The sequence below is a fragment of the Narcine bancroftii genome, chromosome 8 (assembly GCF_036971445.1).
Source record: "Narcine bancroftii isolate sNarBan1 chromosome 8, sNarBan1.hap1, whole genome shotgun sequence".
NCBI lineage: Eukaryota > Metazoa > Chordata > Chondrichthyes > Torpediniformes > Narcinidae > Narcine > Narcine bancroftii.
This window is the reverse complement of record NC_091476.1, coordinates 104,382,801-104,398,925: the sequence shown is the minus strand read 5'-3', so window position 1 is coordinate 104,398,925 and position 16,125 is coordinate 104,382,801. Positions and strand designations below refer to the sequence as shown.

The 16,125-nt window shown below is 41.8% G+C and overlaps 1 protein-coding gene across 6 annotated transcripts in view; it reads left to right on the top strand.

Moving 5' to 3' along the window:
• The window catches only part of bcl9l (bcl9 like), a 124,377-nt gene that overhangs the window by 68,549 nt on the left and 39,703 nt on the right, over positions 1-16,125 (top strand). For 5 of the 6 annotated variants that reach the window (XM_069894682.1, XM_069894681.1, XM_069894686.1 and 2 more), the window contains exons 2-3: positions 2,450-2,573; positions 5,366-5,682. In XM_069894682.1, coding sequence (XP_069750783.1) covers positions 5,378-5,682 — 305 coding nt within the window. In that variant the 5' untranslated portion in view covers positions 2,450-2,573; positions 5,366-5,377. The remainder of the gene's footprint in view (positions 1-2,449; positions 2,574-5,365; positions 5,683-16,125) is intronic. The other variant, XM_069894684.1, reaches the window with a different exon arrangement.

Sequence of the window (16,125 nt, the reverse complement as noted above, 5' to 3'; positions counted from 1 at the left end):
AATATGCGGCTTTACAATGGGGATGTTCAGGCCACCTGAAAGAGCCTTTTGCCATCCCTTACCTGGACAATAACAAAGTCTATCTGGATATAACCTGATGCCATTAGGCTTTCTAATCGTTCCTGATGAAGCAGCCAATTTGGTTACAACAGATTGTAGCACTTTCTCCTGAATCAATATGTATTGATACTAAGGTGGAACATTGTGAGATCTGTACAGTTAGAGGAGGAAAAATGAGGAATACATTGACATCAGAGGAAGAAGACTGAAGGGCATAATTGTGGGAGCTCAGAACTGAGAGAGGAGAATGTTGGAGTGAAGACTGGGTTGTTAGTGGGGTAGTTAGTACTGGAGGAACAAGGAATCTTTGAAAGGTGCAAGCACTCCAAAAAGTAGTAGAGATTTTGCTACATTATACGGGCTTTTTTTTTGGATGTGAAACAAAAAAGTCTGCAGATGCTGATTGTAGCAAAAACACAATCAAAAAGGGCACAGGCCTGAAAATGCCGGTAATATGGCTTTACCTCCTAATGGACACTGAGATCGGCTGAGTTCCAGCTTTTCTGTGTGTTTTTATTTCTTTGTATGAAAATCATGAATATGCAAAAATCCTACAAATATTAATTTAGAAGAGCAAGGGCTGATCCTGGGGCCAAAATTCCAACCCGACATCCATCGCCAAAAAAACCTGAACAATGTAATGAGACTTTCTTTCCACATGCCAATAGTTCCTGCACTTCAAAGTACGGGAAATATATTATAACAGAGACTATACTTCAAATTGTGCTTCATTGCTTGTGTGGTTCTTTGGGATGTCCTGAGGTGATGAGATCATTATTTCAATTCAAGAATTTCCCCTCGGCTATTTTCAAAGTAACTCATCGCAGGTGAGAGTGAAAGGACAAGTTAAAGTTTTGGATGTAGAATTGTGGCTGGTTTGAAACATTACTATGATTTTTCTTCACCCAAATCTGAAGGACCTTTTAGATTGATTTCCCAGGACACCTGGGCCATTTAACCCATCTGGGCTATGCCAACAATTGTGTTTCACATACTTCCAACCTCCTTCATTCATCAGCTCTTATCCTCATTTCCTTTCTTCTGTGCTGCACTTCACTTTGAGTAGATCATTCCTTTTTAACTTTACGGCCATTCTTTGTGTTGGTAAGTCTCACCATTCTCATGATTTATTAATGAAACTCAAAATACCTTAAGAGTCCTCCTGAAATGGAACCATCGTCTCCATACTTTTCTACCCGAGATCCAAAATAATTCCAAAGGCATTCATCAAGCTGCTTTTCATTTATGACCTTGTTTGGATGTTTGGTATTGGATATCTTGTTATCCCCTTGTTATAGAAGTATGTTGGAATGTCTTGCTGGCAACTGTAGGTTACACTAACAAACCTTGAGATGCCTGGTATCAATTGGCATATTTAGTAATGTGCTGGAAATTTATTTGACAAGGTGACAAATATTGAGTCCTCTCTACTGGTCATTTTGAAGGTATATTCACTTCAGAATTAAGAGCAGAAGCCAACCACTTCTCCCTTGGTCCTGCTTGACAGTTCAATCAGATCATGGCTGATCTTATTGTAAACTTAACTCTGATGTGGGATGAAACTAGCTAGTGAGAGGTTTGCGTATAGAAACGTTCAGATCGTGGTTTGTAGATTACGCTATTCCCATCCCAAGTTCACACACGTTTTCATGCTTCTTTTGCCTCTCCCTTGGGCCCCTTTAGTGGTGGCTTATTCTGGGGCATGGCTCTGTAGTTATTTACTGTCCTTTGCCGTCCCATCAGATGTGGGAGTGTCTCAGGAAGATCTAACAACTCAGTGCTGGTCATTTGGAAGGTGCACACACATCCAAATTAAAAGCGGAAGCCAACCACTCCTCCCTTGGTCCTGCTCTGCAGTTTACTCAGGTCATGGCTGAGTAAACTTATTGTAAACTTAACTTTTCACTTGCAGCACCCAGGTATATTTCCACCCCCTTACTGATCAAGAATGTATTTACTTTTCTCTTTAAATATTCAGTGAGTGAAACATGTTTGCCATCTCTGTCTTAAATGGATACATCAGTGTATTTAAACATTTTCCCTCAAGAGGAAACAGCTTCTCCACCACCACCTATTCTTCAAAACCCCTCCAGTTCTTGAGTGTTTTAATTCATTCCCCTCGTACTCTTCAAAATCTCAGTGGTAACAACCTAGAATAGCCTAACCTGTTTAAGAAGTTTGTGAAGGAGGTCAGCACCTTGTTTGTACAAGTTGTTATTGACTTGTACAAACATCATTTGCTTGCAGTGTGGTCCACAGCTGATTGGAGGAGTTTTCATCTGTGTTTGAGAATGGACTCTGGAGCTCCCCCTAGCAGCCTAACAATTCAACAGCCTGTATCTCAATAAGCAGTGTCACTCATTCATGTTCTTTCTGTTTTGTTCCACAGACCAGTGAAAAGTGCTGATCCAACTTACAGTGGAAGGAGCAGGAATGTTTTACTATCAGCCTCTCTCTTTGGTCGCTGATACCTTTCCAACTGCATAATAAGCTGCCTGATTGGAGAATCTTCAGTAAGGATCTTAAATAGATTAAAGTTAAATTAATTAAGAAGATGGGGAAATTGTACTAAGTGGTCAGATGGAGAACTGAGTTCGGGGGGGATTGGATTGTTAGTCCTGCACAACCTGAAATAGGGTTGATTCTGCCTAATATCCATCTCCAAACCAAGATCCACGTGATCACAATACTTGGTTTTGGGGAAATTGTTATTTTGGGCAAGATTTTAGAGTGGGTATAGGGAAAGGATGAGGGGAATAGGTGGAGTACAAGCACAGAAATGGGCTCTTTGGCCCAACTCGGACCTGCTAACCAAGTTGCCCAAGTCCTTCCAAACCTTTCCTAACCATCAACCTGTCCCAAAGTCTTCTAAAATGTCATAATTGCAACCACCTCTTCTACTTCCTCCAGCAGCTCATCCCTCTGTGGAAAAATATGCCCAATGGGTGCTTTTTAAAATCTTTCTTCTCTCATCTTAAACTTGGGCTGTTTAGGTTTAGAAACTCCTCCCCTGGGGAAAAGACTTCAATTTATCTATGCCTCTCCCAATTACATCTATATTGATATCTATCTATAAACCCTCCCTGTGCTCCAGGGTGAAAAACTCAAGCCCTCCAGTCCTGCTAACATCCTTGTGCCCTATTGACATTGGGATATAGCCTGTTTATTGGCAGTTCAGTTAAATTTTCAGGGTGTGTTTTATTTTTACTTGTGTGTTGGTTTCTGCTCCACTGTTGATGAAAGTGCATAGATGGTTTTTGGTGCTGAGTGTGGGTATAGTTCAATGGAAGTTTAAGACCAATGAGGATACTGTGCTGAGGCAGTAAGGTAGCCCACTCCATCAATGATGGCAGGAGCCCAGACTGATTTCACCCACCCCCCGCCATAGACATTTTGTGATGGCTACACCAAGTTTCACTTTGTTGCCCCACCCCCCAGCAAGTACTCCTGCATTTTGGAAGTGCAGGCTGGCAGAAAGCAGATGCAGGCAGCTTCCTGCTCTGAAACAAGCACGACACTATTACAGCACCAGTGAACTGGGTTCGAATCTGGCGTTGTCTGTACGATCTTCCCATGTCTGCGTGAGCTTCCTCAGTGTTCTCCAGTTTCCATCCACTCTTCAAAGCTTACAGGGATTGTAGGTTAATTGGGGTATTTGGGCAGCACTGACTTGTTAGCCAGAAGAGCTGTTAATGTACTGATGGTCTAAATAAAATAAAAAAATTGAGAGGGGCAGGCAAACCAATGTGTGCATTTCACTAAGATGATGACCTTCCAGCTTCTGTTGTTATTTATCTCTGTGCTTCCATGGTATAATTCACAGGCAGTTATCTCAAGGGCTGTGTGTGGTGGAATTGAGACTGAATGCATGATGGATCTGGCAGGGTGGGTTCTTCCCATTACCAGCAGCACATAAACATGGTGCTTGTTAAAGGTTTCTGGTGATATGACAAATAAAATATCCCATGCTTGGGGAATTGTATAACAGGATGCACCATCTCCTCCTGTAGGATTTCATGAATGTGATGTGTAGACCACTGGCTGATTGAGTTGTATTTTCTGCAGAAACATTTCTGTGAGAGGTATATAATGCGGTAGAGAACATTCAGTGGCAGAGGTAAGGGCTGTTTTTCACACAGCAGAGAATGATAGAACCTGGGTACATAGTCATTATTTAGTAAAATACAAAAGTTTTCAAACACAATGCTGGAGAAACTCAGCAGGTCAGACAGTGTACATTATATAGCAGAAATAAAGATACATAACCACTGTGTCAGGCTTGAGCCATTCATCAAGGTATTAGGGTTTGTGTACTCAGACTCTGAGCACAGCTTCAAGTAGCCACACACAAAGGAGGCCAAAAGGATAAGGGGTACATTTTCACAGCCATTCTCTGGAGACCTATATATCATGACCCCCACGGGCACATTCCATTTCCATCTTATGAAATGGAATATGACTTGGGATTGCCTTAGTACAGGATATAAGGCGCAGCTGGGCCATGTTAAACAAGATAACAGTGCTTTCCCGCAAGATGGAGCACTATGTTTCCCACTTGGCTGCGTACTTCTGCTAGGACTTCTGGACCAAATTCCCAGCACTTTCAAATAACAAATCTCTCATTGAAAGAATTAATAGATCATTCGGATTAGATACCAAAGAATGTGGCATCGCTTGAGATCGTAGAGATTTTCCTGGGTGCATCACAGAGATAGAACTTGGAAATAGAAGACTGTACTTCCATGCTAGATCATCAGAGATGTCCTTATTCTTCAAACACCATGGCTTTCCCTCTACCATAATCAACTCTATTACCTGATTGAGTCAGTTCAGACAACCGGCAGGTGATGATTGATCTGCTGACATTATGATACTTCTGTACGGTTATCTGTAAATTATCCATTATTCTATAAATTAAGCTTGCAGCTGAATGAATGCATATGAATGTTGGAGACAACCTGTGAGTTGGTTCACAGTAGAATGCTTTACACGAGACAATTTGTGACAAATAATTTTGAACTTAAACTTCTCAGTGGTCACTGAAACTTCCAGCATCTGCAGTTTTGTTTCTCTGTCATTGAGTATTGGTGTTTTCAGAGAGGAGGGAGTATTTTAAAAATTTGCGAGCTGGCTTGGTGAGTGATTATTGGCAGGGGATGGACTCTGTGACAAACTACACGCCGCTACAACTCAAAAGTTTCTTGGCTTGAGATGATATTTTTTGGTGGGGTTTTAAAAAAAAAAAAAAAAATTGGTTGCTATTTAATTTTACACACTCCTTTCTTTCTTTCTTTCTTTCTTTCAGTGAGCTCAGGAGATGAGAGAGTACCGGCAGCAAGAGCAGGCTGACCCTCAGCGGATACTCTCTGTACCGCAGGACCTTCCCATCCTGGAGCAGTTTGTTTGTCAGAAGAAAAACAAGAAGGAGAAGACTCGGTTGGCGGACAGCAAGATGTTGGCTGGCTCACAGAAGCCAGCCCGAGCCCAGAAAAACTCAAGCCCCAACAAGCACTTAAAGAGCCCAGGCTCACCTGGCATGATGTCCCACAGCCCGGGCACCCTTCATTCAGGCTGTTCCAAGCCCCGGGGTATGAAGAGCCCCCCACTGACTGACACACAAAGGTATTTAATCTGCATTGACTATTGCCAAAGAGCAAGATGTTTGAAGGAAGTCGCTGCTAGGTTGCTGGTATTGAATCGAAGTATGGTTTGTATTTGCTGTGAATTTTTTTCATTTTCCAAGCTCTTTTTTGCCATAAATTGCAAGTTTTGTGCAAAGATCTGGGAAAGGACTGAGGGAAGAAGAGGTGTTGGCACTGTCTGCCTATTCAGTTGCATGTAAATATTTTTTGATTTGATGCAAATGCAGATTTTTCTGTCAGACATCTGGAGTTAATTGTAAAATACAGTGAGTCACACTGCAGGGCCACCTACAATAGGGAATTTATAACTGCCCCACAGCTGGAGCATTGGAAACTCATCCATAGACCAGCTTAATGTTGGAGGAGACGCATGAACTTTCAATGTAGTTCGCTGGACAGTGTAGCAAAGTTCATCATTAACTTCCACTGGATGGCATGTGACAATGTTGAACCAGCCTGTAATGAGTAATGCAGTTGGGCAATAAAGAAGACAGTGTTTCTACAAGTGAACTAGAGTCAACAGATGAGTGTTAGCTCACCTGGAATGTAATGACAGCATTTATGGTCTGCAGTGGATTCATCAATATAAATACAGCTGGATGAGAGTGATCAGAGTTATGACAGTACACAATTATATCATTCTGAACAGGTATCAATAAAGATTAACTATTAGAACATAAAACGGTAAAACACAGTACAGGCTCTTCAGCCCATAATGTTGCACTGACCTATATAAATTTACTCCAATCAACTCTTCTTCCCCCCCCCCCCCCAAACAACCTATAACCCTCCATCTTACTACCGTGTGCCTACCAAAGAGCCTTTCAAACATCCCTCGTGTATAAACTTCTGCCACCACCTCCAGCAATGTATTCCAGGGACCCACCAAACTCTTGTTTTTTTAAAAAAAAACCCTACTCCCTTTCAAGTAAGGGAACATAGTTGTGATTGGAGTGAACCCACTCATGGCAGCAGAGTTGGACTGTAGGAGACGCTCCATTCATTACAGTGGATCATTGTATTCTCAATACAGCTTGGTTATAATGGACAGAATCATTGCATTAAAATGATTGTATATTGATGGAAATGGATGTATCAGACTGGACTGAACTGAACAGCGGCAACACAGTTGGACTCGCCTGAGTTTGTAGGCTAATTTAGAGTGGGAGGAGGTGGATAAAAGTGCATTGACTTGTGGCAATGCAGTTGGACAAGGGAACTGATTTCAGCACAGGTTATAGTGAACAAAACAGCTGCACAGTTTTCAATGAATCTGATACAGCAGAGCTAATAGTAAGTAGAATGTTAGCACATCTGGATGATAGTGAACAGAGTTTTAGTGCAGCTGAAATGCTGTGAACTTGCCAGTGACAGTACAGCTGGACGAGAATGTGTCGGCTAGTTGCAGTGAACTTGACCGTAATCAATGGACCAGTGTCAGGAGCTGGACCAGATTGAAAAGACTTGTGGCAGCACGGTTGGAACAGATTGAAGAGACATGGCATGCATCTGGACAATACTGGACTAATTTCAACACAGCTGGGCAGCAAATAGATTAGTTGCAGCACAGTCAGATTATGGTGATCAGCCCAGTGTACGTATCAATCAAACCAGTTTGAGCATAGCAGGCTGACTTGAATAGACTAGTGGAAGCTTATCTAGACTACATGAGTGCTCACATTATAACAGTTGGATTGTCGAAAGCAGACACGTGTTAGTATAGTTGGACTGGCTAAATACAACTTGACTAAAATGAACAGTGCTTGAAAGTGAACAGTGCACTTCGAACTATACTGTAGTGAACATGTATGTTCATGACAATTCATCATTATGCAATATTATGGTGAACAAATTACTGACAGAAGAATTTGACTCCATTCAATATTTCACCATCCTTGTTGAATGCCCAATTAAAGCTTTTGTTGATGAAGTGGTCAAAAGCTTTACCCCTCCATCCATGTGGAAGAGAAATATAAAGTCCAGTGTCGGGGGAAAAAAAAAGCAAGTAGGTGAATGGTAAAAGAGTTCAAAGCTAAAGTGCACTACTTTAATGCCAGGTTTTACTAGAAAAGTAGATTAAAACAAACCTTTAATTAACATATTGTTGCTATCACCCAAACATGGTTTAAGGATGTGATCGTAAGATGATGAATAATACAGCACAATACAGGCTGGAGTATGTAAGATACTAAGATACTAACCCTCCCCTGGACTGGAAACAAATGTTCAGGTGAGACAGAGGGGAATGTAAAGGAAAAGGAGGTATTCTACTGTCAGTCAAAAATTGTTATTACTTCATTATTAAGGGAGAATATTCAAGGAGTTTCTTCAAACATGGCTGTTTGGGAAGAAATAGTATAGAATTTCCTGGGTGTATCACAGAGATAGAACTTGGAAATAGAAGACTGTACTTCCATGCTAGATCATCAGAAATGTCCTTATTCTTCAAACATCATGGCTTTCCCTCTACATAATCAACTCTATTACCTGCACAACTGCCCTGGCCTCCTTCACCCCCAAACGTAACAAGGACAGGATTCCCCACGTCCTCACCTACCACCCTAGCAGCCTCTGCATCAAACACGCCTTCCTCTGCCATTTCTGCCACCTACTATGCGATCCCACCACTAGACATGTTCCCCTCTCTGCCTTCTGCAGGGACCACTCCCTCCGTAATTCCCTTGTCCACTCCTCCCTCTCCACCAATTGTCCGCTTGGGACCTACCCTTGTGACCGCAGGAGATGCTTCAATTGCATCCACACCATTTGGCACCATTCCCTCAGCACCATTTGGGCCCCAAATCGTCCTTCCAAGCGAAGCAACATTTCACTTGTGAATCTGCAGGGGTCATCTACTGCATTCGGTGCTCCTGCTGTGGTCTCCACAACATCAGAGAGACTGGGAGATCATTTTGTGGAGCACCTCAGCTCTGCTGCCACTATAGTGTGAATTTCCCCGTAACCACCCATTTCAATTCTCCGTCCTCTTCCCTTGCTGACATGTCTATCCATGATCTTGTGCACTGCTAGACTGAGACCACTTGTAAACATAACATAACATAACAATTACAGCACGGAAACAGGCCATTAGGCCCTTCTAGTCCGCACCAAACCAAACACCCCTCTCTAGTCCCACCTCCCTGCACAATGCCCATAACCCTCCATCTTCTTCTCATCCATAGACCTGTCCAACCTTTTCTTAAATAATACAATTGACTCCGCCGCCACTATTTCTCCCGGAAGCTCATTCCACACGGCTACCACTCTCTGAGTAAAGAAGTTCCCCCTCATGTTACCTCTAAACCTCTGCCCCTTAATTCTTAACTCATGTCCTCTTGTTTTAATCTTTCCTCCTCTTAACGGAAATAGTCTATCCACATCCACTCTGTCTATCCCTTTCATAATCTTAAATACTTCTATCAAATCCCCTCTCAACCTTCTACGCTCCAAAGAATAAAGACCTAATCTGTCCAATCTCTCCCTATACTCTAGATGCTTAAACCCAGGTAACATTCTGGTCAACCTTCTCTGCACTCTCTCCACCCTGTTTATATCCTTCCTATAATTAGGCGACCAGAACTGCACACAGAACTCCAAATTAGGCCGCACCAACGTCTTATACAATCTCAACATCACCTCCCAACTCCTATATTCCATGCAATGATTGATAAAGGCCAGCATACTAAAAGCCTTCTTCACCACCCTATTCACGTGAGTTTCTACCTTCAGGGAACGATGTACCGTTACTCCTAAATCTTTCTGCTCTTCTGTATTCCTCAATGCTCTCCCATTTATGTCCTGTTCTGATTCTTCTTACCAAAATGAAGCACCTCACACTTATCAGCATTAAATTCCATCTGCCATTTTTCAGCCCACTTTTCTAAGCAGCCCAAATCCCTCTGCAATCCTTGAAAACCTAAATTGGAGGAACGATACTTCATTTTCAGACTGGGCACCCTCCAACCAGATGACATTAATATAGACTTTCCTGGCTTTTGTTAACCCCCCACCCCCATCTTCTCCTTTCCCTGTCTCCTTTCGAACTGGCATGATAAATTCTCAAGTAGTCCCTGATCATATTTAATTAGCACCTTTTGTTGGTCTGGATTCCTCCCCCATTGTTTGAATACTGAGACTTCCTGATATATCCTGTTTATGCCTTTTCTGATTTTTCCATGAAGGGCTAGGGCCAAAATGCCAGCTGTACATCTTTTGTCTCCTTTAGATGATGAGAAGATGGACTGAGTTCCTCCAGCATTTTGGTGTTTTTACTGCAATCATAGCATCTGTAGCCTATCGTGTTTCACTCTTGGAGTTAAAACAAAAGGGTTCCTGCTGATTTATGAGGAAGAGTCTGTCTGATTGGCCTTTTCCATGTTGCACGATTCTATGGCTCCACGGCCATGGCTACATATGGTTTGGTCCTACTGCCGGGCCACATCAGAGAAAGCTGTGTGGAGAACAAAATCAAGTGGTGAGGTCTTAAAAAAAAAGACAGCTTCAGGCTTCCCCAGACTTGTCTAGATGCTAAGCAATCCCTGGGTCAACTGCTACTGTGCCACGGTCACAACCAGGAGGATGATTAGCACTCCTTCTAACTCTGCTCTCAAACCTCACATTAGCCACAGCAGTATTTTTCAAGTTCGAGCTCTACTCTCTGCATTAGTTCCCTAACACCCTGTGTGAAAAGAAACTTTAAAAAATGCCATCTGGGCATTCACCCTTGATACATTTGTGACCATTCAGTTAATCTCTGCCATTACTATTGTCAGATGTGGTCAGCTGCTGGTTGTGTGGGTGGTACACTTGCTCGTCACTGTGGGGAATTTCATTTGGTAATACAGAAAGTTCTATTTGGTGAAGTAACATCCTTTGCAACCTGACCAGCTGCTGCTGATGTCATTGGGTGTCACCACTGTCTAAATGTCACCTGTGAATTAATTGGCTGTGTCCTTTAACCATTTTGGGTTGTTCCACATGCTCAGTGGTTCAAGTAATTGGGCCCTGAGCAAAGAAATGAGGGGGGAAAAAAAGTGTACACTAGCCAGATTAAATGGGGGAAAAAAAGATTCTGATGTGGTTTTGGCAGAGCAAATTCTGTGAATTTGAAAGTCTGGAGCTTGTGGCCATTGTTTTTGGATAAAGGGACAACCACTTCAGGCTAAATGAGGAGGAATTTTTTTCTCTCTGAGTTGCGTATCTTTGGAATTCTCTGTCCAGAGAACCAGAAGAGGCATGAGTCATTAAGTATTTTCAAGACTGAAATAGAGGAATTGGCCAAGGAAGGAAAGATCTGACCAGGTCATGGCCTCACTGTATGTTGGACCAGCTTGTGGTTTTATTGAATGATGGGGCAGCGTAGTTGGCGTAGCGGCTAGAGCAATGCCCTTGCAGCGTCAGTGATTGGGGTTTGAATCCCACGCTGTCTGTAAGGAGATTGTACATTCTCCCCATGTGCGTGGGTTTTCCCCAGGTGCTCCAGTTACCTCCCACCATTTGAAACATATTGGGGGGTAGGGGTAAGTTAATTGGGTGTAAATTAGCCAGCATGGACTTGTGAGCCGAAATGGCCTGTTAATGTGCTGTATGTCTTAAATTTAAGAATAAAAAGTAAAATTCAGGAATAAATAAAAAGAAAAATGTTGGAATAGCTCGTGGCAATGAATGGCCATCTCCTGCTTTTACTGAGTTTTATGTTCTATGATACAAGAGCAGCTGAAAATGATTCAATAAAAGCTTTCAAAAGCCAAACAAATAAATACTTGAATGAGAAACGTTTTTGCAGGGTCATGGTATAGGCACAAGAGAGCAGAGACTAATTGGTTAGCTTTTTTAAGGAGCCATCATAGCACAATTATTGTATTAGCAGCTTCTGCTGTTTGATTCTCCAATTTTTTTTTCCAGTCACAGTGAGTGCCTAATCTGTGGGTTGTGGGGGTGTCCGGAAGTGAGCTCTCGGAGTTTCGGCTCTGCTGCAGGAACCAGTGGGTCGCTGTTTGTGGCAGCTGCTGCATGCTTCCCCTTCCTCTGGGGGCTTTCCCCAGAGGATAGTGATCACCCTAGCAACATAAAAAAAGAAATATGTTCAACTTGTCTCTCACAGTAACTTCACCATCTGCCAGAATTACTTCACCACTTTTGGGATGAGGTATTTTCTGAAATCTGAATTTCTTGGCCTTTTGATCACAACTCTCACATCAGCTGAAAAAGTTTATTCCATCTAATTGTTTTCAATATTCCAAAACCTCAGTTAAAATCATCCCACAACAGTATATCAGAATAAAAGAAAAGGAAGAAGGTGGTAGACATTGAACTCCTTGAGCCTTCTTTGCTCTGCCATGACCTTTGATTTCTTTAATATCCAAAAATCTTCTCTATCTTGAATGTACTCATCAACTGAGCATCCATGTACTCTTTGGTAAGGATTTTTAAAGATTTATTCTGCTCTGGATGAAGAAGTTTCTTCCCATCTTGATCCTGAATTTTGAAACTATTAAGAAAAGCTTCATTCCTGCACATACCAAGGACGCAAGACTTTTCTATGTTTCAATAACATTGCTTCTTATTTTTTGAAATGTTATTGACTATAAAGCAGCTGTTCCTCCCCCCTCCCCCTGCACATCCTCAGAATCATTCCAATGAACATCTCTATCTTAGAATAAACCTTTCTTGAGTAGGGAAACCATACAGCACCCTGTATTCAAGGTGCAGTCTTGGAAGGCATACTCAATCACCCTTTCAATAATCATCAATATATTTTTTCCATCCAAATTTATTGCCATGATAAATTTCAGAGATTTATTTAAGGATACAAAGAACCCTTTGTACCAATACGTATTAGCCTTGTTTTAAAAAAAAAAATTTAGACATGCAGCACAATAACAGGCCCTACTTAGCCGCCCAAATACGCCCATGTGAACAATTAATAACCCAGGGCATCTTTGGAATGTGAGAGGAAACTGAGCACACCATGTGGATGTGGGCAGAAAGTGGTGGACTCGCACCCGGCTCGCTGCGCTGAAATAGCTTTGTGCTAACTGCTAGCTATCTGTGCGCAATGTGAGAACATCCTTCCTTCGATTTGGGGCCCAGAACTGCTCTCAATATCCAAATTTGATCTATCCAATGCCTTATAAGGCCTCACCATGATCTCCTTGCTTTTATATTCTAGTCCTCTCGAAATGAATGCAGTTGCTTACCACTGACTCAATCTGCAAGTTAACCTTCGAGAAATCCTGCACAAAGACTCCCAAGACCCTTCAGATCTCTGCTTTTTAAATGTTCTCCCCTTGCAGAAAATGGACTACTTTGTTCCTTCTATTATAGTGCATGACCATACACCTCCGCACATTTATTCCATTTGCCACTTCTTCGCCTATTTTCCCAACTTTAAGTCTCTCTGTAGACTTCATCAACACACTTGGCTACAAAGCCATCAATTTTGACATTCAAATCCTTTACATATAATATGAAAAGTAGCGGACCTAATCTATACCCCTCATAATTTTGCACACCTCCCTAAGGTTAACTGTCAGCCTCCTACAAACCATGGAAAGGAGCCCTAGCCAATCTAGTCTTGTAACTTATAACTTAAGCCCTTTAGCATAGTATTTTGGCCATTTTGCCCTACGAGCCCAAGAACAGCCAATTAACAAATGGTGGGTGGAAGCCCCCAGGGAAAACCCATGCAGATATGGGGAGAACATACCAAATCCTTACAGACAATGCGGGATTCAAACCTCTTTCCCGATTGCCGGCGCTGTAACAGCGTGGCGCTAACTGCAATTTTAAATGTGCATCTTTTTTTGGTACCCTTTCCTATGATTAAAAATGTCAACTGTGGCCTCTTGTACATCTACAAATATCATTGCTTCAGTAAAGTTAGCCCTGCCATGGTTTCCTCTCTAGTCTTTGATCTCTCCACTTCTCCCTCTCTGCACCTTTCCCCTTTGAAATCCTCAGAAGAATCCATCTTTATGACGAAGGTAGTCCTGATACCCAACCCCAGCTATCAAATTCACTTTATTAAAGATGATGTGTATGTAATTCACAATTTATCAGAAAGATGAGACACCAGCCTAAGAGTTTGCGTCTGCTCCTTTATCCCACTTGTTAATGAATGCACACTGCTTGGAATAGTGGGACTGCATTGTCTGCCTCCACAAATACAGAGTAGCCCCATTCAAGTTGACTCCAACATCATCCTCGTCAATGAGATGGTTCAGGTTTACTCAAAAATTCATAGCTCACTCATCATGCAACGCTGGTGGCATTGTCTATATTTATACCTGTAATAGGTTTGATAGAGAACCATTCAGATACGAGTGGAGTAGATCCACATCTTATTCCCTGCTACTGCAGCTGATCTCAATTCATGATTTTGGGGCAACCCAAACTGCCAGACCGCTGAATAACTATTTTTGAATTCGGAAAACAGACAAAATAAGGACAGTGCGATTGGTCAAAGATCAGTGCGATTAAATTCCCAGATTATTCATTTTTGAAACATTTGGTTAATACACAAGTGGGAAATTCCCCACTACTCGTCAATGTCTTGGGGTCAGGAGAAATTGAGATGGGGACGTTTTCCAAGGCATTTCTTTTCCTACTGAGCAGAAGACACGTAAGCGTGAAAATGTGAACCTCCAGATTTGAAGTCAGTTTCTTTTCTGCTGCTCTCAGACTCTTAAATGGATCTCTCACTGCTAAAGGATGATGCCCTTTCAAGATTCAAGATTTGTTTATTGTCATGTAATAATAGGACATGTAATATTACACAAAAATGCCTTCTGCCTGCTATAATGCAGATAGTTGCCATTAGTGTCGCCTGGTGCTCCTTGTAGTAGTGAAGCTCCTTCACTATTGTTACAGTACTGTACTTCTTTGATAAACCCTGCACTTTATCTGTATAACATTATCACTGCACTTTTGATTTTGTTGTTGCCATAACTTCTGTGTTTAATTATGATTTTGACTACCTGGATTACAGGCAAAACAAAACTTTTTACTGTCTTGGTGCATATGACAATAAATAATTCTATTCTTATTGTGGAAAAACAATAACCGACATCGAGACCATGAGTTGTGACATGTCAGAACTCGATGGTATATCTTCATAGACTGGTGACTGATGAAGCAGACATTGGCTATTTAGGTGCTAAGATGTACAGAAACAGTTACCAGCATTTGTTCCCCAGTTTAGGATAACATAACATAAACATAACATAACAATTACAGCACGGAAACAGGCCATTAGGCCCCTCTAGTCCGCACCGAACCAAACACCCCTTGCTGTGGGTTGTCAGATTATTTTACTTTGTAGGACCAGTGTTAGAACATTTTGTATTAATGGTTTATAAGAATCTTAGTGCCCATATTCTGCTTGTATCAGGATTCTCCTGGGCAAAGTGTTATCACCTAATGGAGCTGTTAAACGCGATATCACTAAAATTCCCCGGACAGCACATTTAAAAAGAATTAGCAAACAAAGTATCTCGCAGGCACTCCCCTTGCTTTGCCTGCACTACCAGGCAAATATTAAAGAATCCATGGGGGGGGGGCGGGGGGGTGCTTTGTTTAATCTAAAAGCTGTTGAATCTTGAAGTGCTTGAAGAGACATGAGTTTAGGGACACTTTTAACTTGGTGTAAGCTCTCCAGTCTTTTCTCCTTACTCTTTTCAGTTTATCGTTTGGATTCTGCAGAGCAGCAGGAAGCAACGAGAAGAGTTTATTGATTCTGCCTGCAGCTGCTAACTTCCTTTTGGTGACAATTATATTTTTAAGTTTCCCCAGAGACCATGGGGATCACTCGAGTCAAATATGATAGGCTGTCTCGTAGCGCATTCTCTCAGTTAATTCATTTTTAACAGCCTCCACAAATTTACAACGTGTTTGGAAATTCCAAGTGACTGGGAATGTGGGATTGAGCCTTGGTCTGCTTAATCTTGAATCATCTGCTTACAGTCTGGAGAATAGTATAATAAAGCTCCTGTAGAAAAGAAGCACAGAGCTAATTGAGGGTTAATTAAATTGCCTCATTCCCAAGATCAGTTATTTTTATTTTGCCCTATTAAGAATACATCAAGTTGTAATTGAAAAGTGATTAACAATTTCGGTCTCACCAGTTCAGTTTGCACAGCCCTTTTGTTGCTGTAAATCCCTGGTGATCCCAGTCCATGGTGACCTAAGCCTTCAGCCAGTATTCCCGCTTTCTAACCACCCTTTCCCGTATCTTTCCAAGTCTCACTGGTTGAATGATTCTTTTGGTTCAACAGTGTTCCTCCTTGATCACTTTGGCATTTTCTATCTTTTGAATGATGATGTCGGTACTCTGATATGTGCTCTTAGTCTTGCTTGATCTGCAGGATCTGGAATGTGTGAATGATAAACACTTAGTTTCCAGGCACCTTCTGTATATTGGAAG